Source organism: Betta splendens, chromosome 2, assembly GCF_900634795.4.
Source record: "Betta splendens chromosome 2, fBetSpl5.4, whole genome shotgun sequence".
Classification (NCBI taxonomy): Eukaryota; Metazoa; Chordata; class Actinopteri; order Anabantiformes; family Osphronemidae; genus Betta; species Betta splendens.
Genome location: NC_040882.2, coordinates 13,043,296 through 13,065,874, shown reverse-complemented (window position 1 = coordinate 13,065,874; position 22,579 = coordinate 13,043,296). Strand labels below are relative to the sequence as shown.

Genomic DNA, 22,579 nt, shown 5'->3' with positions numbered 1-22,579 from the left:
AATGAGTGGGTGTGGAAATCAGACCTCTAGTAAGATTAGTTCCTTGTAAATATGCAGTCATCATTATGAAAGAGAAAAAAAATTGTCCCCACAACCTTTGCAAAACTCACACTTCAGAGTCGTTTTTGCATTTTTGAGAAACCTCTGAAACTGAAAGCAGCAGTGTGTCCAAGTCTGTGCAGTAACAGAAAACTCAGCTAAGAATCTTTGTTGGAATAGGAGTTGTGCATACAACAGCTTAACAGACAAGTTCTGTATTTGATCAATGCATAGTTGTGCTCGTTTATTTCTTTTTCTTCCCAACTTAGGGCGATGAGTGGAAAGTAATGTGTGGAAGAGAAAGGCAGAACCCGATGCTTATGTGAAAATACGTCCAAACAAGAAGTGCAATAAAGTTTAACCACAGTTAAACAGTCATGAATCAAATTTAACTGATTTTAGCTGTCAGAGAACAGCTTCACACAGACAGTACAGACACTTCCTTCCTTTTTTACAAATATGTCCACCCACAAATCTGTTCTTTTCCGCTGATGGAGAATCTTTTATCTCCGACCTCTTTTTCTGCAACCACCAACACACTGGAAGAATCAGATAGATCGAGCGTGAAGGATGTGCAAGGTTTATGTTCTCTTGATTTCCCTCTATCAAGTCTGTAAGTCTCTCTTTTTGTGCTAAAAATTAAATTAAATTTAATTTAATTTAAATTAAAAATGTATCTCATCTCAGATCTTACTCAGGAGATTTGGAATTAATTTTTGTAATTCTCAGATAAGTTGAACTGTTGAACGCCATACATTGCTTTGTAGTGATTATGTCATTATCTTTGTCTTTAGATGGTGCTGTGCTCTACGCCAGCCTTGGAGAAAACGTGACGTTACATTGTGATCATGACTCTGGAGCCACTAATCTGTGTTGGTATAAGCAGGTTGCAGGGGAGCAGCCTCAGATCATGTCTTCTTTCTACAAATCTTCACCCAAATCCAACAACTTCCACAACCAGTTTAAAGACGACAAGCGATTTTCGGTTTATACCCGAGATGGTTTCTATCATCTGAAGATCTCCAACGTGCAGGACTCAGACTCGGCTATGTATTACTGTGGCACAACCACCGTAGCGATCACTGAATTTGAAGTAGGAACATTATTGGTCTTGAAACAGTCCAGTTGCAGGTCTTTCCTCCAGCAACCAGCATCAGACTCAGTGGAGTCAGGAGGATCAGTGACTCTGAACTGCACCGTGCACACCGGAACCAACGACAGCGAACACAGAGTTTACTGGTTCAAAGAAGACACGATGAACTCCAGTGTGGGAATCATGTACATTCACACGCACAGGAGCAGTGAGTGTTCGACGACTTCAGAGGTTGGGTCTCCAGGACAGAGCTGCGTGTACAGTCTTTCTAAGAACAAAGTGAGCTCATCCGATGCTGGGATGTACTACTGCGCCGTGGCTTCATGTGGACACATACTGTTTGGTAAAGGAACAAAACTGGATGTTGAAGGTCAGCAAAACCCATTAAACATTTCAGATTTAGATGTTAAAAATTATATACATCTGCTTCTGCATCTGTTTTTCACCCGTACTCAATTTGACCCTTTTCACAGGAGAGCAGTTTAACGCTTCTGCTGTCTTGAGGCACTGGTTGGTTCCAGCTTTGCTTCTGTCTGTTATCGTGAACAGCATCCTTTCCTGTATCCTCTGCAACGTGCGACAAAGAAATCTTCAGTCCAAAGGTTGGTGTTCTGATGAAGCAAAGACAACCTAATTCATATAATGTCTATCACGCAGCTACAATTGGCTCTACGTATGCCGATTTAAAGTTCTACAAACTAATCAGTATTAAATCTGACTTATTTAAGGGTTACATCCCCAAAGGAGTGTCCCAGATACTGCTGACAGTAAGTTCACTTAAAAAAATCCTCCAGAACACATACATGTACTTTCACTTGTATTTTATGAACTACAACTACTACTACTAATATTTTTTGACTCCTACAGATTGAAGAACCTGATGCTCTGCCGTACGTAGCTCTGCACATGAAGAAAATGCAAAGCAAGAGGAGACGAGCAAAGAGCAATTTGGATGAGACACTTTACTCTGAAGTTAGACTGTGAAACATTTGAAATGATCTCAAGAAAATCAGGTTATGGAAGAGGTCTCACCTTGTGCAATTATCCTTCATTTCAGTCCGACAGAGATTTGTTTCTAAACCTCTTCAACTGCTAACACTGCCACTACTGCATACAGCTAGTCAGTAAACTTGCAGAGAGCAGTTTACAACTACAACTGTGAGCTTGTGCCTGCATGCTTAAAAATAAAAATAAAAACTACTGACCTACTGCATTTGTGATCTGACACTCTTCTTATACACATCACTTAACAAATGGGGGACCCACAAAAAGAGCAGTCAACATGGAAAAGATACCGCTAAAATATTGTTATATTTCCATCAGATGTGTGCAGCTTAAGCTTTTGGTCAACAGGGGGCAACAGACCACCTACAACAGGTAGTACGCAAACATGACTCTATAGCTTGCTCTCCAGTACCAACCATTTACTGTGACCAACATCTTTCTAACATTGAAAAGGAAAGAGTTATTTGAAGATAAAACACAGCAGAGGCTACACATTTCTACATGATGTGTTTGAAGAGTTCAGAGACAGACACCTTTGTTTGTTCACAGCCATTGGGTGGTTCCACTGTAGCTGACATGAAAAGCCTTGGTTCAACCCCCAGGAAGAAAGTCAGCCTTGTCACTGTGCACATAACTTGGCTTTTATGTTTTATGTATTCATGTTCCGAGTTGTGTAGTCAAGACTGGGGGTGTTGTTCAATTGTTCAGTGACACTGATGTGTTTTCTGACTGAACAAGAGAAAAAACTCCACTTTGCTTTAGAGTTCAAATGGTTTTGCCTCCACCTTCACCACAGGACGTCTATGCGGTTGCATTTGTGCTGCTGTTTGTTTGTCTTGTTTCGTAGCAGCATCAGTCACTGTATTTGTATCACTGCTGCACTGATCAGATGGACATTTGAAATAAAATGGATAAGTCAATGCTGCCTAAGATTGACGCAAGGAAAAAGAAATCCTGAGGTGATGTGGTGGTGCGTCGGCCTGCTCACCATGTTTGTGACCTATTTTAAGAAGTTATAAGAAAAAGACAGGATACATAAAAAAAACAAATGATCAGGTTTCATGCAAAAAAGATCTGCACAATTTTTAACACATTATGTACAGTATGTCTAAATGTACCATATTCAGTAGGTTTGAAACAATCAGAGGCAGCTAATCCAAGTCGCAGTCATCAAACCACCATATGACAGCTTCCTGTATGTGACACAGTCGCAGCTCTGCCTCTACTGAGAAAAGAAAGTTGATCAGAAAAGCCCCAACGCTACTGTTTCACAAGGTACAGCGTTGACCACGGTGTGTTTATTTTTAAAAGCGTGTACGTGCAGACCACCCACATCAAGTGACATATCTGCGTCACACACAGTAGCTGCTTCTGCTGCATGAGACCACTGGACATATTACAAGACTTCCACATGATCACTTCTTTTACAAATCAAGAACAATGGAAAGTAGTTTTTAAATCAGTTTGAAATGATCTTCAAGTCTAATTAGAATCACCAGAGAAAGTGCCTCAAACTGAAAATAATTCAGTTAAGTAGTAAGCACCAAGTAGTACCCAAGAATTGAATTGTGCTCCACCTCCTTCACAGTGAGGATGTGGGGCTGAGTTTAGCTGGAAGCCAACAGCTATTTTTAGCATCTTGTTCATAATATATTGCAATTTCGTCTTAAACTGGCCTCCTAACGCTTTACTGTAGCTTGGAGGTGAAGTGTTAGTCTATTAAAAATTGTGTTCATGTGTGGTCTTTTAGGATGCAAATATATCAGCAAGAGTCTGGTGTAACATTTGAATGCCTTTTCAAAGTATTCTAAATAGAAAAAACATGGTAATGATCTAAACTAGTTTCAGTAATGTCTGTGCGGATGGCCATTGCTTTGTCCTGACAGTTGCAGAGGTGTGACATTTTTAGCAAGGCTTACACGTGTAACCATCCAGCAACTTTAAATCATGACCTTTTTTATATTTATTGCATCACTTGACCTGGTTTCTGTCTACCCAGGACTCTCCCACACACAAATTTTCAGGGTACTGAACCATTTAGGGTCTTATGTGTAAATGCAGTGTCAAGCTTGATGCATGATTGGAGAATCAAAGGTTCCACCTGCACAACGTGATGCACCTTTTGCGCTCCAGTTGTCTAAAACTAGGATGTCATCAATAAAAAGCCAATGACCACCAGTTACAACGGCAAAAATCTGATCGGGCTGAACCTTTCTAAAGCCAACATGCCAACTAAGCCAATCACAAACCACCTGTTTCCTATAAGAGTTGGTCGCCTCCGACAGTTCACACGAGAAACTGAAGATCTTCAAGGATGAGGCCACCTTGTATGTTTCTTATGCTGCTGATTGGAATATGTGAGTATTTTAGACACAATTTTCATCTGCGTGCATAACAGTTGTACAAGTTGAAATAAGTTTAATAATTTATGGTGTTTACATGCAGGTCATCTCCCCGCTGTTGTCAGGACGTTGAGTATAATCCAGCACAGTGGGATTATAACATCTGACGTTGGTCAGAATGTGACTTTACGATGCTCTTCTGAAAATGATGGAATCATTTATGTTTCCTGGTACCAGCAAAGCTTGGGAGGCAAACTGAATATCATTTCAACACGTATGAAGCACAGTGCACAAGCCAATATATATCCTGCCTATAAAGAGAGGTTTCAAGTCCTGGCAGGAGTACAAGACAACACCAACGACCTCATCATCAGAGATGTTCGTCTGTCAGATTCAGCAACTTATTACTGTGTGATGTTAGAATTTACTGCCATTGAATTTGGAAAAGGAGTTTTCCTTCATGTCAAAACATCACTGTCCAAGACCCAGACAGTTGTTCAGCAGCCAGCAGTGGTGGCACATCGGATAGGAGAAGCCGTGAGATTGAACTGTTCGGTACATACTGAACAATGTGAGGGAGATGAGGGTCTCTACTGGTTCAGATACGGTGGCTCTCAGCCTGCAATCATGCATCCTAGTGAAGAACGGTGCACAAGCCTCAAAGAGGAACAGCCTCAACGCAAAACCTGCAGTGCAACCCTGGCTATAAAGTCGGTGAGTTCCACGGACTCTGGGACGTACTACTGCGCTCTGGCTTCCTGTGGGGAGATTGTGTTTGGACCTGGGACGAGGCTGGAGATCGTAGGTAGGTGATGAGCTGCAAATCAGCTACAGTATCATCTGAAACCTTGCATTACATGAACCCATAATCATAGTAGAGAAATGTGATACATGCTTTCTCATGCACGCCAGGTGGTTCAACCAGACTCTCAGTGATTTATGGTCTGAGTGCAGCATTGGCAGTTTCCATCATCGTGCTTCTCTCGTTGATGTTCGTTGTGCACAAGCTGAGGAGAAAGTTGTGCTCTGTCTGCAAAGGTAAAGTCTCTACAACCAGTAAACCTGATGAGTGGTTTGACTGGCTTAGTCACTGTGCTATGATTCCCAGGGTCTGGTTCAAAAGTGAGATCTGTTGCAGCCTCTGATGCTTTGGTGAGTGATATAATTGCATAATTACATTTTCATTTCTTTGATAAATTTGTATAGTTTGTTGTTATTATCCTGTCTTTGTTTTGCACATAATTTCCCTTGATCAATGTGTCGTTAACAGATCCAAGATGCAGATGCTGTCCATTATGCTGCTCTAGAACTGGACAGGAACAATGAGCAACGTCGCCCTGACAACAACCTGGTCAATGCTTGTGTTTACTCCAGAGTAAACAGCAGAAAGAGTCAAGTAGGACACACTGGACCACTGGAGTCAGTGTTTCAGGAAAGCAAGTGACATCACCAATAGGAGCTTTGTTTTGGGTTGTGTTCTTTTTGTCTCGATCTGGCGTCATGTGACTTTCTGTTTTGATTCCTGTGGGTAATTTGTATAATCTGTTTCACCCATTTACCAAGTTTTTAACTTCCTAGCTTGAGTTCAGTCTTTGTTAGTTCATCATAGTTGTCACAGCTTGTAGATGTCATGGTCCTGTCTAGTAAAGGCTTGTGCTGTCCTGTGTTTTGTTTATTTTCACGTGTTTAGTTTATTGTGAAAACTGTACTCTTCTATGTTTACCTGCATAGTAGTGATTTTGAATTCATGTTCATATTTCTAGTTTAGCCTCTAGTCTAGTCTAGTCTAGTCACGTGTTCAGTGTTGTTTCCATATTAAATATTCAGTGTGGTGATTGTGCATTTGGCTCCTCCTCTCTGGTCTAGTTTTGGTTCTCTGGCGCAAGCTCTAAGTTGAGCCGACCCAGTAAACTGAGTAGTTTAGGCACTAGCAGCCCCCCTGGAAAGTGCAGCCACTATTACCCGTCCCCCCGTATGAGCTGTAAGCGAGTGCCCCGAGTTCATGTGTGTGTGCATGTGAGCGTGCTTGTGACAAATACAGCCAGGACTGAAGCCATTACATTGTTGTCATTCATCCATTGCATTCTACATCTCAACACCACCTTAGTTATTACAGTATCTCTTTCCATTTGGACAAACAATCAGCTCAGTGGTGCATGAATGTGCTGACTCATGCTGGCCACTTTGTGATCACATTCACAGGTCAGCTAGGAACACGTAGTAGATACATATACAGTACATAAGACGTCTGCTTGTGTTTAGGTGTCTAGAGAAAAACCTCCAGCCAGAGACGTATATGCATGTAGCACCCTCCAATCTGCAGCCAGCTCTCACCGCCTCGGCGTCTCTACCTTTCACTCCTGTGGTGAAGGTGGTGTGAAGTAGCGACTGCAAGTTTCCATTGGTGGAAACATCAGCCTTAGCAGAGCTTAAACACAGGAAGAATGCATTTTTCAGGCCACAGCTCATGCCGCAGTGAGCATGGTCTCACCTAAGATGCTCTACGGCTACTAACATGAAGCATCAGATAGAGCTGCTGTTAAAGATGCCACTCTCACTCTCATTTGTCTCGCACTGTCCTTGTTCTGTAATAAATCGTTTTCTGATGCAATACAGTTTTTCTGTGATGTTTATAGTTATTCTGACAGGCACTTCTATATAAATCTCATTTTGCGATATCAGATTTAATCAGAACAAACACTGAACGAAATCAGCATTCACAAGCCCAGATGGACTGTGTTAATAAGAACAAGTTCTAGAGGAGTAATTCCTGTTATTGTATACAGGTTGTTTACTGTAAAGTTACTGATACCGCAACCCCAGAGGTGTGAGCATCTTTTCTAGCCTGTGTGTGGTTAGCAGGCGAACATTAGCTCCTCTCTAAGACCCTCTGCCCTGGTTTCAAACAGGAAGGCTCTGCAGAGTTTTCCATCCATCATAACTATAATGCACAGACTATTTAAAGATAGTATATCTTATAATCTTATGCATTAAAACAAGCATTGCTCATAGTAAATGAGGACTAATGAGCTGTTTCTGAAACAGAAACTCCTGCCTAGTGTCCTTAAATGACACACGCTGACTAAGAAGCTTCTAAGAGACCAAGTGCTCCACAGCGACTTGGAGCAGTTCAGATGCTGGACACAATAACATAGAGCTATAAAAAAGGTGATAATTAGAACACACAAACCCAGTCAGCTGGATTTTTAGCACTGGTGCTGGTGGCATTTCTACAACCTTAGTTGCTTGCTTGCTAAAGGTATTTTCTATATATTTAGCCAACATGTGGCCACAGTCAAGAGTTTGAAAGGTTACGGCTCAGTTGCTTTATCATGTGTTTTATTTGAACCCTCTGCTGTGGTTTCTAACCGGAAACCTGCAGTGTGAACGGTTAGCTGCAATGTCCAGAGTGATTCAGTAGCTTATATGAGTGCAGCAGTATAAAAATGATGAAATAAGTTTTACATATAATTAACAAATCAGTAATTCAAAGAGTTAGTGATGTGAGAAAAGCCTTATAAGCAGCTTTGTTGAGGGAGTGTAACTCGGCCTGCTGCAGACAAAATGTCAGTTTTCCTACGCTGCCCCTGAAAGGGGGCGGGGTCGTGCTGAGAGGGGGCGGGGTCAGTCTGCTAGAGTTGTGGGGACGAACAAACATTCAGACATTACTTTGCATTTTTAACAAAAGGTTATATTTTAACTGTGTTTAAATAAAGACATAATTTGTAGGTGATTTAGCATCTTTTAATTTTGAATCAAAGCAGACAGCCACAGATTCCACATTTAGCCACAAACCCTCTTCTTTTCTTCATCTGCTGTTAGTGGCTTGAACAACAAGACAGTTGTCCCTTCGCGGAGTCTCTGTGTCGATACGCAACCGGCCGATATTACCGAAAGGATGAAATGACTTATTTTATTAGTAGAGTTGCTGAGCTCTGCTGTGGGTGCCCGTTCCTTACAGGCAGCCTCGTACTCCTCCATACAGCGTAACTCGTTGATGCTGTACTCTAACAACTAACCACATATCAGACTCTCCTGAAGTACTTACTGTCTTCTAAACAATCTACAGAGGGACATTCGTCCATTGAATATTAAGGCTGTACGTGTATGTGAGGAAAAACAATGCGGGACTGAGCAGTTTCGCTCCAGCAACCTGGCCCCGCCCCCTCTTGGCCTGGCCCCGCCCCCTCTCAGTCTTATTGTTGCTGGCGCAGGTACAGAGGAAACCAGGAAGCACTAGTTGTAGTTTTGAGCCCACAGCAAACCATCTGCCAAGGCGTCTTACAGGAGGAATAAATGAGAACTTCTCTGCATAGGAATTAGGGAGCAATCGGAGTGTCCCTTGAGTCCAGCATAAGTTCCCACAGATGCTTGTCCTTAAAGGCTGAGCCCTGTCTATGAACAACAAGAACAAGTACAAAATGAGCATAATAATAGCATGGTCAGATCAGGAATACTGTGGTCATTCATTTCTGTAACTCAGTTGCAATATCTAAATATGAATAATGTTACTGTTGGTAATCTATAATTTGGAAACACCAGGGTTTCCAAATTAGGACATTCAGCGCCGCCTCTCTGTTGGCCAATCAAAACATTGTCTCCTCCTTAAGAGCAGAGGACATGTAACGGGTCTCTACATTCATCAAGACGTTTTGGTCAGGATGACATCTCTGAAGTTTGCTTTGTGTCTGACTTGTCTGTTACTTTGGATAACGGGTAGGTCAGAGCTTGTAATGATGAATATTTGTTACAATCAGTATTATCATTACTGCATTAAGTCTAAGCGTTCTTTTTTTTTTCTTTTCAGCTTCGGCAAATAACATTAAACTGTCTGTCCGTCAGGAAGGAGGTTTGATATCAGCTAATGCTGGTGACACAGTGACTTTGCGGTGTTTTTATGAGGGTGACGTTGTGATGTTTTTTTGGTATAAACAAACTCAAGGACAGAAACCAAAGCTCATGTCTATCTTGTATAAATATGACCAAAATAAGATCACATTTACAGATGAATTCAAAAACAGTTCACGATTCTCACTGAAAACGAAATCTGGTAATTACCACTTAACTATATCAGACATGCGCGTGTCAGACTCTGCTATTTACTACTGTGCGAGCTGCAGTGCTTACAATTTTGTGTTTGGAGACGGCGTCACAGTCAGTGTTAAGGGTTCAGGCTCCAACGTCCCGGCTCTGGTGCATCAGTCGGTGTCTGGGAGCATCCAGCCAGGAGACTCTGTGACTCTAAACTGTACAGTACAAACTGGGACCTATGATGAACAACACAGTGTTTACTGGTTCAAAGACTCTGAAGAAGCTCGTCCAGGACTCATTTACACCCACGGAGACAGAAAAGATCAGTGTGTCTACAACTTGCCTCTACAAAGCCTGAATGCTTCTCATGCTGAGACCTATCACTGTGGTCTCGCCTCATGTGGACACATTCTGTTTGGAAATGGAACCAAACTGGACTTCAGGTGTAAGTACCCTAAAATTATAGCACTAATCACACATACAGTAATAGCATCAAGTCCATAAGGTTTCCTTCTTGTCTATGTCAGCAGATGCAGACTCTCTTGTCCTGGTGTATTTCTTGGGTGGGGCTTTGGTGTTGACCACCACCCTGACTGTGTTACTAACATTGCTAGTGTACAGGCTTCATAAAGCAAACAGCTGCAGATATACAGGTAGGTTCAAGCGTATGTATCTGACATCTCAACATGGGACAAGAACTTTAAAGTAAATCAGCCTTTTCTGCTTTTTCTCCAGATTCTCAAGCTTCTTCCACAGTAAATGCAGAGGTGAATATCAATTTAGTCTCAGCTTAAATTTTGTGTGTTATCGCTTTTACTTACTCATTATTTTGTAGTATATTGTCATTCATACTCATATACTTTCTAATAGGGTGATGAAGAGGCAGACAACCTTCATTATGCTGCTTTAAGGAAACAAAGGTTCAGCAGCTCAGAAAAACAGAAAGAACAAAGTCACTGTGTTTACTCTACTGTAAGACAGTAAAACCTCAAATAGTATTGCTTGCAATAAAGTATCTAAAAAGTACCGCCAAATAACTGTTGGCTGCATCTGTGAACTGGCCCAATACATACTAAATCAGGTTTGTCAGAAACGGAATAAAGATACGCTATTTTTTCATTGTACACCACATGATGAGCTGATAATAAAACACTTCCATTATAACAGAATTGGAATCTTAGCGTACAGCTGATCCAGCTGCTGTGAAACATTTGGTCTTGCCCCTTACGTTGAACGTCCACCATGTACTTTCTTAGTGAAAAGACCAGTCTTAGTGACCAGTTATTGTGATCAAGTTTCCATGGTCAAACTAGCTGTCAAAGCATTTCAATAGAAGAAAGATAGATAGATCAGACAGATTAGAGAACTGTGCAATATAATTAGTGCAAAACTTGATATTTACCAACCTCATGGATGTTTCATTGGCTTTTTTGGTACGCAACCTGTCAAAAAGAAACAAATGCTACTGTACAGGCACTTTGTGTACCGTTTTCTTTCTATTCAATAAATAGCTAATTTAATTAAACAAGCGTTTAATGTTTTTTTTTATTAATTAGCATCCAAACATGACACACACACACACAAGTGGCACCATCAAATATCATGTATTACACTGTAAATATATTTAACATTTCTGCTCAGATAGATGTGCTAATGCATTTCTACATATGTTCCTACCAGGGATGTGATGAGGTGGACAACCTTCATTATGCTGCTTTAGGCGTTAACCTGCCCAACAGATCAAGAAAAAAGGGGAGCTCTACCAAGACTGAATGTGTCTACTCCAGTGTGAAGCGGTAGAAAACAGAAGTCGCTGAACATCATGCAAGCTCAGTGACTGTGTAAATGTGATGCCACTGCTCTTGTAGATTGTCACGTTCATCATGCCCACAGAAGTGATGAGCAGTGATGACCGTGGCCCTGACTCCCTACAACCAGTGTTGTGTTAGCATTCACATGTATGTAGCAAACAATGCAATTTACTTAGATGCGTATGATGTAAGACTGTAAGAGATTTAAGTTTTATTGATAAATGATTTTCTTTTGTTAGTTGAGCTAAACTGAATAAAAACTGTAATAGATGATTTAATTTCAAATCTTCAACATGAAAGCAGACATCAAAATTGTAAAATCATTCATTAGTAATGAAATAAAAAAATATTAAATTAAACTCTGGCTATTCTGACTTCGAGGCAACAGTGAGAACCACTACTGCATATTGGACAATAAATTGCTTCACACTATGAACTATTTACACTGTTTCTTAAACTCTTTAGGACAAAGAATTTCCTTGATCTTTAATTGTTAGACACAGAAAAAGAAGCAGAGCAGTGCTTTTGATTACCACCAATGCCAATTCTTGTCAATTTTAAGAACACAAGTCATAGATCTGATTCAAAATTTGCAAGATAAAAGACAATTCTGATTTGTCAGTATACAACAGATAGACTTTCTGATTTCACCAAATGCAGTTTCATTTAAATTTGTAGTGTACAGTATACCAGTAATTAAACATAAATAGTCTGACTATTGGCTGTTCGCACTGCTAGAGGTGCACTTTGGCCTTGTGCCTCCACGTTCCTTCTTGGTTTTTGTTTGATGTCATTTCCGGTGTTTCCTGGTACTATCCATCCATCTATCCATTTTCATCTGCTTATCCGGGGCCGGGTCACGGGGGCAGCAGTCTGAGCAGAGAGTTCCAGACTTCCCTCTCCCCGGACACTTCCTCCAGCTCTTCCGGTGGGACCCCAAGACGTTCCCAGGCCAGCCGAGAAACGTAGTCTCTCCAGCGAGTCCTGGGTCTTCCTCAGGGCCTCCTACCGGTGGGACATGCCCGGAACACCTCCCCAGGTAGGCGTCCAGGAGGCATCCGAACCAGATGCCCGAGCCACCTCTCGATGTGGAGGAGCAGCAACTCTACTCCGAGCTCCTCCCGGGTGACAGAGCTCCTCACCTTATCTCTAAGGGAGCGCCCAGCCACCCTGCGGAGGAAGCTCATTGCAGCCGCTTGTATCCGTGACCTTGCCCTTTCGGTCATGACCCAAAGCTCATGACCATAGGTGAGAGTAGGAACGTAGATTGACCAGTAAATAGAGAGCTTTGCCTTTTGGCTCAGCTCCCTCTTCACCACAACGAACCGATACACCGACCGCATTACTGCGGCCGCCGCACCGATCCGTCAGTCAAACTCACGCTCCTTCCTTCCCTCACTCGTGAACAAAACGCCAAGATACTTAAACTCCTCCACTTGGGGCAGGAACTCTCCTCCAACCTGGAGAGAGCAAACCACCTTTTTCCGGTCGAGAACGATGGCCTCAGATTTGGAGGAACTGATTCTCATCCCAGCCGCTTCACACTCAGCTGCAAACTGCATCAGCGCACGCTGGAGGTCCTGGCCTGATGAAGCCAACAGGACAACATCATCTGCAAAAAGCAGAGATGCTATCCTGTGGTCCCCAAACCAGCCCCCTCCGGCCCCTGGCTGCGCCTAGAAATTCTGTCCATAAAAATAATGAACAGAACCGGTGACAAAGGGCAGCCCTGCCGAAGTCCAACATGCACCGGGAATAGGTCTGACATATTGCTGGCAATGCGAACTAAGCTCCTGCTCCGGTTGTACAGAGACCGAACAGCCCTTAGCAAAGGGCCCTGGACTCCATACTCCCGGAGCACCCCCCACAAGATGTCACGAGGGACGCGGTCGAATGCTTTCTTCAGATCCACAAAGCACATGTAGACTGGTTGGGCAAACTCCCACAAACCCTCAAGCACCCTGCTGAGGGTCCTTCTTTAGCTTGATGGCGTCCCTTACCTCCGGTGTCCACCACCGGGTTTGGGGATTACCACCATGACAGGCACCGGAGACCCTGCGTCCACAGCTCCGAACGACCGCGTTGACGATGGAGACAGAGAACATGGTCCACTCGGACTCTATGTCTCCAACCTCCCTCGGAATCTGGTCGAAGCTCTCCTGGAGGTGTGAGTTAAAGGTCCGTCTGACAGAGGGTTTAGCCAGGCGTTCCCAACAGACCCTCACAATACGTTTGGGCCTGCCAAGTCGTTCCAGCCTCCTTCCCTGCCAGCAGATCCTACTCACCACCAGGTGGTGATCAGTTGACAGCTCAGCCCCTCTCTTCACCTGAGTGTCCAAAACATATGGCCGAAGGTCAGGTAAAACGACTACAAAGTCTATCATCGACCTCCGGCCTAGGTCTTATGTTATGCATTATGTTCGAACATGGTGTTTGTTATGGCCAAACTGTGCCTAGCACAGAAGTCCAATAACATAACACCATTCGGGTTCAGATCAGGGAGGCCGTTCCTCCCAATCACGCCTCTCCAGGTATCACTGTTGTTACCTACGTGGGCATTGAAATCTCCCAGAAGAACGATGGGGTCCCCAGTTGGAGCGCTTTCCAACACTCCCTCCAGAGACCCCAAGAAGGCCGGGTACTCCACACTACCATTTGGCCCGTAAGCACAAATGACGGTGAGTGACCTATCCCCCACCCGAAGGCGCAGGGAAGCGACCCTCTCGTCCACCGGGGAAAACTCCAACACATGGCGACTAAGCTGGGGAGCTATGAGCAAGCCCACACCAGCCCGCCGCCTCTCACCGCAGGCAACTCCAGAGTAGAAGAGGGTCCATCCCCTCTCAAAGATTTGGGTTCCAGAGCCCAGGCTGTGTGTGGAGGTGAGCCCGACTATTTCTAGCCGGTACCGCTCGACCTCCTGCACAAGCTCCGGCTCCTTTCCCCCCAGTGACGTGACATTCCATGTCCCAATAGCCATATTGGTTATCCAGGGATTGGGTCGCCTAGGCTCCCGCCTTCGACTGCTGCCCAATCCACTCTGCACCGGCCCCCTACGGCCCCCAGTGGGCCTGGCCACCAGGCGCTCGCATACGAGCCCCAACCCCGGGCCTGGCTCCAGGGCGGGGCCCCGGCTGCGCCATACCGGGCGAAGTCTCTGGCCTTGGTTGTTTGCCTTTCATAGGGGGGTTGTGAGGTTCAGGTCCAGGTTGAGGTCCAGGTTGTGGTTCCTGGTACTAACTGTGTTCATTTGTTACACCTGTGGTTATTAGTATTTATGCGCTGCCTTCCTCTCATTGAATTCAAGCTGCCACCAAACTATAGTCCTGTGGTTTTGGATGACACTGTAACAAAGTAAGCTCTGGAAATGAGATAATCATATATATTATAATGTGAGCTTTGCGTTCTTAATAAGACTGTAAATAGAACTATTATTGAAAACCCTGTTTCACATGATGTTGGACTTTGTTTGATTGTGTGTAAAAATAGCTAAATAAAATCAATAATAAACTGCTGCCATTAAGACTAATCTGATTGTGAAAGTCAATTAATATTCAGGATATAGCACCAATATGCAAAGGCTGTACATTCAGTCATCTCTCACCATGTGAACATCATAATTACGACTATAGGTAGCAGTGAACATGTGATGTTTCCTAACTAGGACATTCAGTACAGTTTCTTATCAGCTCAGCCAATCAAACACACTCTGGTCTCTGATGGGGGAGAAACTACCAAGACCATTTTCATTCAACACAAGAATTCAAACAAGATGCCGTCTCTAAAACTTTTCTTCTGTCTCATGTGTCTGTTCACGGGAGAAAAAGGTGAGTTTTGTTTTTGTAGTAATTTTTTTGTTTTACTGTAAAAAAATGATTTACTGGAAAGATTATATTTATTTATTTGATTATTACATTTTATCAAGTTTACAACAATTAATTTATCGCATTTGCTTGTTTTTCTGTATTTTAGCTAAGGAGAGGAATGTAAATTTTCTGTCGAGCCCTCAAGCTGGAAAATATTTAGCAGTTAATGTTGGAGACAATGTGACCCTACAGTGTTCCAATGAAGATAATGACTCAGCATGGCTTTTCTGGTATAAGAATATTCTGGGAGAGAAACCGAAGCTCATCTCTAGTTTTTATATGTATGATCTAAACATTTTTATAACATTTTATAATGAATTTAGGGAAAATAAACGCTTTAAATTAGAGAGTAAAGAAGGCAAAAATGATTTACATATTTTGCACTTGAACGTCTCAGATTCAGCTACATATTATTGTGCGAGCAGCTATACTTTTGTCTTGAGTTTTGCAGAGGGAATTATTCTCAGTGTAAGAGACTCAGACTCCAACGTCCCAGCTCTGGTGCATCAGTCAGTGTCTGGGAGCATCCAGCTAGGAGGCTCTGTGACTCTGAACTGTACAGTACAAACTGGGACCTGTGATGGACAACACAGCGTTTACTGGTTCAAAGACTCTGGAGAAGCTCGTCCAGGACTCATTTACACCCACGGAGACAGAAATGATCAGTGTGAGAGGAAACCAGACACACAAACACACACCTGTGTCTACAACCTGCCTCTACAAAGCCTGAATGCTTCTCATGCTGGGACCTACTACTGTGCCGTCGCTTCATGTGGACACATTGTGTTTGGAAATGGAACCGAACTGGACCTTAAGTGTAAGTCACTTCACCAGCAGAGTAAGTGTTTTTTATTCTACAGTAGTTTCCGACAAACTCAAGCCTGGTGTCTGTCTCTACAGATCAGGACTCTCATCTGGTGAATGTCTTGAGAAGTGCTTTATTATTTACCAGCCTCCTGAGTGTTTTATTGGCTTTCTTAGTGTGCAAAGTGATGAACAAACACCTTTGGGGTAATAAACACTGATTCAATCAATATCCTCTGTTTACTGAACCTCATGACATTTTAATATTGTTATTTTGCATTTCAGAGCCTCATACGATACTTTCAGATGCCTCCACAAAGAATTCAGAGGTATTTGTGGTTTAGATGCTTACTTTAATGTATGTAATGTTTTTTTGAATATTATTTGTATGTGGAAAATTAAGTTCTTTGCTTTTTTAAATTCTCAGGTTAAACTGAATGAAGACAACTGTCATTATGTTACTCCAACACAGAGTGAAATCAACAGAAGAGGAACAAAAGATGACACATGGATTGAATGTGTGTACTTCAGTGTAAAGTCGTAGAACTGAGCTGTGTAACATAAAAAGGGCAAGTGGAAGATTTAAGGTTAAGCTAGGCCCAAAAAACCTGCCTTTACTGTGTGTGTGCTTTTATGACCTCATGCTACAGTACTTTAATGACTGTGTACCATCAGTAGCATAAGCATTAAAACTGCAGCACATCAAATGTTGAAAAGAAAAAAATGTGCAAACCAGCATGAGTGATGATTCTGTAGTTCAGTACATGAAGTCAGAAGCAGACGTCCTCTTTGTGGAGCAGGTCACAAAGTGCATCTTCCATGTGAACAGTGTAAAATACAATAAATCTTTAACCTGCTTTCACAATTGTGTCTATAGATTTTATCCATTTAATGTACAGTACAGTGGGTCATAAACATCCTTTTGTAGATACTCATGTCTTGACAAAACACAGGTGCATGTGTGTTAACCCAAATAATAAACCGCAGTCAGTTGAAATAAGTGTAGAAACAGGAAGGAGAGGTGAGAGCTACAGACAGAGAATGTACAAAGACAAAGTACAAGGAGTAAAACCCTTCAATTACGAAACATTTGTAGAGACACCACCAACAATAAGAAGCAGCTTCTAGTCTCCTCACGTCCTTAATTGAGCAGACATACTGTACATCACTGACACAGGGCTTAAGCTTTTTAGTTTCCTGTCTTTCTCCTTTTTTTATTATTCATTTTAACATTGCTGTCATGTAACATCAATGTCTCTGGTAGAATGTCATTTCCTCATCATCTATACAGTTTGTGACTCTGGGGATAATAACAGTGTGATGGTCCCATTTTACCTCCTTTGAGGTTTGAGCCGTTTGAGTTAAGCTTGAGTCCTTTCAGTCACATTTAAACTGGTGGATTCAGACATTTTGTCCTGTAGGGCCTGGTTTGTGGTTTGGCCTACAGTAAGTTGCCTTTTGTTTTGTTCATCTTTGTTTTATTTCTTTTTACACCCATCCATACACATATTATATAGCAGATACATGTTGTAAAATTTCCGTGTTTAATTTTTTAAATAAATTTATTGAGTTGAACAAAATATGTGGATCTTTTATATTTTTCCTTCCTCTGAACCAGGTCGTGAAAAATGAATCTTCTGAATTCTGTTAAATGTAACAGAGTTGGTTTAATGGATAATTTGGAAGTGGTCATTCGTGATGAGTGGTAGAGAGCCTTGCTCAAAAGATCATTGGTCTGGATGTTTTGTTTGGCCTATAGTTTCGTCTTAAGTTTTTGGTACGTTTGATAAGTATTAACTGAATAATTGGGAACTATTTTAGGCTTTAATACACCAAACTGCAAAATCTAAAGATCCACCAATTTCAAACAAAATTTCAAAATTCATCATTATCATGGAACACAACTTTTTTATTTTCAACCTGATTTGGAAACTTTCCCCAGATACAGAACCAGAGACATGAACACACTGGGCCGCTGTGCACTGTGTTAAAGGACGGCTACCACTCAGTCCCCTGTGCTACACTGGGCCCCTCTGACCACTGTCTGCTTCACCTCATCCCAATTTACAGGCAGAAATCAAGAACCTGTAAACTTGTGGTCAGTGCGGTGAAAAGGTGGACGGAGGAGTCCAAACTTTTTTAGTTATTCTGTTAAATGTAACAGAGTTGGTTTAATGGATAATTTGGAAGTGGTCATACATGATGATATATCTCCCTTGGCCCCCTGGACCAAAACGGCTCCTAGACCCACTGTTGACGCATCTACTTGGACCTGGAAACCTTGGGAGAAGTCCAGACTCTGCAACACTGGGCTGGAGAACATCTTCTCCTTCAAGGCCTCTGGAACATGGCTGGAGTCCCGTGTAGCCCAAAAGGAAGGACAGTGAATTGGTGAAGGCCTGCCGGAGTCCTGAAGGTCGTGTAAGGCCTTGACACTGGATCCAAGAGAACCTGCCAGTAGCCCTTGCAAAGGTCCAAGGTAGTTATAAATTTTGCCTTTCCCACTCTTTCCAAGAGGTCATCGGGTAGGCGTCGAACTGGGATTGGGCGTTGAGCTTCCGAAAGTCAATGCAGACACGGATGGACCCGTCCGTCTTCGGGACAATCACCACTGGACTGCACCACTCGCTTGTAGACGGCTCAATCACTCCCAGCTTCTTCATCGTCTAAATCTCTTCCTTCAGTGGATCCACCAAACGTTCTGGTATCTGGTACGGCCTCTGCCTAGAAAGCGTCTTATCGGTGAGGTGGATGGTATGGTGGATCAGCGCTGTTCGCCCAGGCCTCTGACGAAACAAGTCTGGAAACTAGTCTAATAGACCCTGCAACTCCTGGCGCTTGATGTCGTCTAGGTGAGTCAGATCCAACACCGACGTCTCCCTTTCTGCACCTTCCACACCGTCCTCTTCCTCTTCACCCGTCATCTTCCATACCAGCATGGCTGACAAAGGTTCCTTCTTCGATGACTCCTTCTACTCCTTAAAAAGATTGACATGATACGTCTGCTTTGCCTTTCCCTTGTCTGGGTGATGGACATTTCAATCTGTGTGATTTTATTGGGCCTCTGTCTCCACCCTGCAACGGACATTTCGTCCATGTCAGTCCTGCCATGGCTTGCGTCCGTTTAAAGGTCAGACATGACAGATGAACTGGTAACACCGAGTCAACATTTCCAGTGCTCCTCTCAGTGCTCTGTTATAAGTCACACAACACTGGCAAATCACGGCTCCAAAATCCTGTCTGTCGGTAGACTATCCACTACAGCCACCAGTAGCAGGTATTTCTGCCCTTGTACTTCTACCAGTACTTCGGCCTGCGGATACCGATTCACATCACCGTGAACACACTGCACCCCAACTGTATTCACAAAGTCTACATTTAACGCAAAACATGATATGACCATTGATAATGCGCTCCCAGTGTCCAATAAAGTCCGTAGGCAGCGTCCATTCACAGTCACATGACATGCAGAGGGACTCTCACGGCCCCTGTGCAGTTTGACATCCCCTTCCCTTCAGACATAGCAGTACCCCGACAGCTTAGCTTTGCGCTCCGGGCACGCAGATGCTTTATGTCCTGTCTGCTGACAGTAAAAGCACACCAGTTCTTTAGGCCTTTTTCCTGGCGGATTCCGGTACCTGAAGGTTGTTGAGTTTGAAGAGTCCCGTGATGAGCATTCAGGTAATGTTGAGCCAGTTTTGCTGCTGCCACTCTAACCGTTCATCATTATCATGGAACACAACATTTTTTTTATTTTCAACCTGAGCCAATAACTGGAACAGATAGAGCACCAGAGACATAAACACACTGGACCGCTGCTACACTGTGTTAAAGGACGCCTACCGCTCAGTCCCCCGTGCAGCACTGGGCCTCTCTGACCACTGGCGACAACAATCAACAACAAACGACCCTGCGTCAGTCTGAAGAGGCCTGCAGCACATCACCAGCTACAGGAAACCATCTCCACACCCTGAGGCCTTGCTGGCTAAACAAGGCTAAACAAGTTCTACTGCCGGTTTGAAAGGAACCACCTCACACCTCCTGGCCACACAGTAGACCCACCCACACCCCCCAACACTCACACCCTCCCGCCATTAGACCCCCTACTGGCACTGAAGGTTTGTGCAGGAGATGTCTCCTCTGTCGACTCCAGAAAAGGCAGTAAACCAAAAAGGCTTCGGGATCCTACTGTTTGTCCCCAACCTGTCTAAGAGTCTGTGCTGACCGGCTGGCACCGATCTTCATTTAGATCTTCAACCGGTCTCTGTCTACAGTGCCCAACTGCTTCAGACAGTCCAGCTTCATGCCCCTCAATGGGAAGTCCACCATCACCAGCCTGAATGACTACAGACCTATTGCCCTGGTGCATGTGGCGCTGTTTAATCTCCTCCCCTCTGGCAGGCGCCACAGAGCTGTAGCCACCAGAACCACCAGACTCAGCTTCTTCCCCCTGGCTGTGACTGAGCCGAACTCTATAGGTCACACAAAACTTATAGACTCCCTTTTAAGTCTTCAGCTTTTTATATGCACTTTATAAAAGAATATGGACTATTTTATTTTCTGTATTTATTGACACAGGATCGATTGTTGATGTTAGGATACTGGGGCTTCCCTTTCTCTTACTGTACATTCTCTTGCTCTATTCCTGAGCTACGCCCCCTGATCTGAACCGCAAGGATTTCCTCATTTCCCCTTCACCCCAATCATCTGGTCATTAGCTCATTACATTCACCTTTGCCTTATTCAGTATAATCCTCTCTCACACACACTAAGGAAATTTCAGTAGTTCTTGCTCTTGATGCGTCTCTCTCCCTCTGTATATTTCCTTCTCTCTGAACTCTCTGAATTTTACTGGTACTCACAGGTACAAACGAAAAAAGTGTGATTATTACATCAACATTTCTTTCATCACACTAACGTTGACCCCTCACATAGAAGTTAACATGCTGAGGCCATGTGAACATACTTCCTATAGAGTCACATCAGCAACATCTGGCCAATCAGGTGCAGTCTTGTCTCACTTAAAAGAGTGGAGAGAACATTGATAATGTTGTAGCTGCTGTGCTGAATGTCATTTAGCACAGCTGGGCCGAGATGGCAGCTTCTAGGATTGTGTTCTATCTAACAAGTCTTTTTGTGTGCAAAATGGGTAAGAGCATTTATCTATCCATAACCTGCAACTGTCCGAGTATAGTAAGTAATTTATTTAGTATTTTTTTTTGTCTTGTTCAATTCAGCCCAGATGACTGACCTGAAATCCTCATCATCATTTCAACAGTGGAGTAGTTTTGTTTCTGTAAAAGTTGGTGACAAAGTGTCTTTGTTCTGTTTTTATGAGGCTGGTTTTTCTCTAAGACTTTACTGGTTTAAACAACCTATGGGACACAAACCACAGTTCATGGCCACCTTCAATCAATATGATGATGTGAATCACGCTTTTTATGATGAATTCAGGAACAATCCACGTTACCTCTTGAAAAGTGATAGTGGTAAAAATCATCTGACAATTACAGATGTCGATATTTCAGACTCAGCTACTTACTACTGTTTGAGCACCTATTCATACAGAGCTAAAATTGTAAATGTCACTACAGTCAGTGTAAAAGGTTCAGACTCCAACCTCACAGCTCTGGTGCATCAGTCAGCATCTGGGAGCATCCAGCCAGGAGGCTCTGTGACACTGAACTGTATAATACAAACTGGGACCTGTGATGGACAACACAGTGTTTACTGGTTCAAAAACTCTGGAGAAGCTCTTCCAGGACTCATTTACAGTCACGGAGACAGAAATGATCAGTGTGAGAGGAAACCAGACATACGAACACACACCTGTGTCTACAACCTGCCTCTACAAAGCCTGAATGCTTCTGATGCTGGGACCTACTACTGTGCCATCGCTTTATGTGGACACATTGTGTTTGGAAATGGAACCGAACTGGACCTTAAGTGTAAGTCACTTCACCAGCAGGGTAAGTGTTTTTTATTCTACAGTAGTTTCCGACAAACTCAAGCCTGGTGTCTGTCTCTACAGATCAGGACTCTCATCTGGTGAATGTCTTGAGAAGTGCTTTAATATTTACCAGCCTCCTGAGTGTTTTATTGGCTTTCTTAGTGTGCAAAGTGATGAACAACCACCTTTGGGGTAATAAACACTGACTCAATCAATATCCCCTGTTTACTGAACCTCATGACATTGTAATATTGTTATTTTGCATTTCAGAGCCTCATACGATACTTTCAGATGCCTTCACAAAAACTTCAGAGGTATTTGTGGTTTAGATGTTGACTTTATTATTTGTAATGTTTTTTGTGATTATTATTGTTTGTATGTGGACAATTAAGTTCTTAATTTTTTTTTATTTTTTAAATTCTCAGGTTAAACTAAATCAAGACAACCGTCATTATGTTACTCCAACACAGAGTGAAATCAACAGAAGAGGAACAAAAGATGACACATGGATTGAATGTGTGTACCTCAGTGTGAAGTCGTAGAACTGAGCTGTGTAACATAATAAGGGCAATTGGAAGGTTTAAGGTTAAACAAGGGCCAAAAAAACTGACTTTACTGTGTGTGTCGTTGTTATGGGA

The 22,579-nt window shown here is 42.9% G+C and overlaps 5 protein-coding genes across 6 annotated transcripts; all 5 read left to right on the top strand.

Annotated features, from left to right (window-relative positions):
* Positions 1-432: 432 nt before the first annotated feature.
* On the top strand, positions 433-2,329 carry LOC114851390 (uncharacterized). The gene is made up of 5 exons (XM_029143250.3): positions 433-652; positions 834-1,502; positions 1,606-1,734; positions 1,861-1,901; positions 1,997-2,329. Exons 1-5 carry the CDS (start codon positions 610-612, stop codon positions 2,114-2,116), a joined length of 1,002 nt encoding a protein of 333 aa, XP_028999083.1. The 5' UTR covers positions 433-609; the 3' UTR covers positions 2,117-2,329.
* Positions 2,330-4,170: 1,841 nt separating this feature from the next.
* On the top strand, positions 4,171-6,538 carry LOC114848483 (uncharacterized). Its single transcript, XM_029138982.2, has 5 exons — positions 4,171-4,494; positions 4,583-5,284; positions 5,392-5,517; positions 5,588-5,631; positions 5,750-6,538. The coding sequence occupies exons 1-5, from the start codon at positions 4,452-4,454 to the stop codon at positions 5,921-5,923; spliced, it is 1,089 nt and encodes a 362-aa protein (XP_028994815.1). The 5' UTR covers positions 4,171-4,451; the 3' UTR covers positions 5,924-6,538.
* A 2,379-nt stretch (positions 6,539-8,917) lies between these two features.
* Positions 8,918-10,531, top strand: LOC114845356 (uncharacterized). 2 transcript variants are annotated; one of them, XM_029133260.3, is made up of 5 exons: positions 8,918-9,195; positions 9,287-9,955; positions 10,041-10,163; positions 10,246-10,277; positions 10,381-10,531. In XM_029133260.3, the coding sequence occupies exons 1-5, from the start codon at positions 9,141-9,143 to the stop codon at positions 10,492-10,494; spliced, it is 993 nt and encodes a 330-aa protein (XP_028989093.2). In that variant the 5' UTR covers positions 8,918-9,140; the 3' UTR covers positions 10,495-10,531. The 2 variants fall into 2 exon arrangements, with proteins under 2 accessions (XP_028989093.2, XP_040924356.1); XM_041068422.2 differs by having other exon boundaries at positions 8,919-9,195; positions 10,038-10,163.
* A 4,562-nt stretch (positions 10,532-15,093) lies between these two features.
* LOC114866657 (uncharacterized) lies at positions 15,094-16,316 on the top strand. The gene is made up of 3 exons (XM_041073613.2): positions 15,094-15,148; positions 15,294-16,004; positions 16,088-16,316. Exons 1-3 carry the CDS (start codon positions 15,094-15,096, stop codon positions 16,210-16,212), a joined length of 891 nt encoding a protein of 296 aa, XP_040929547.1. The 3' UTR covers positions 16,213-16,316.
* Positions 16,317-21,085: 4,769 nt separating this feature from the next.
* On the top strand, positions 21,086-22,226 carry LOC114847085 (uncharacterized). The gene is made up of 3 exons (XM_029136450.3): positions 21,086-21,140; positions 21,229-21,939; positions 22,023-22,226. The coding sequence occupies exons 1-3, from the start codon at positions 21,086-21,088 to the stop codon at positions 22,145-22,147; spliced, it is 891 nt and encodes a 296-aa protein (XP_028992283.1). The 3' UTR covers positions 22,148-22,226.
* The last annotated feature ends 353 nt before the right edge of the window (positions 22,227-22,579 follow it).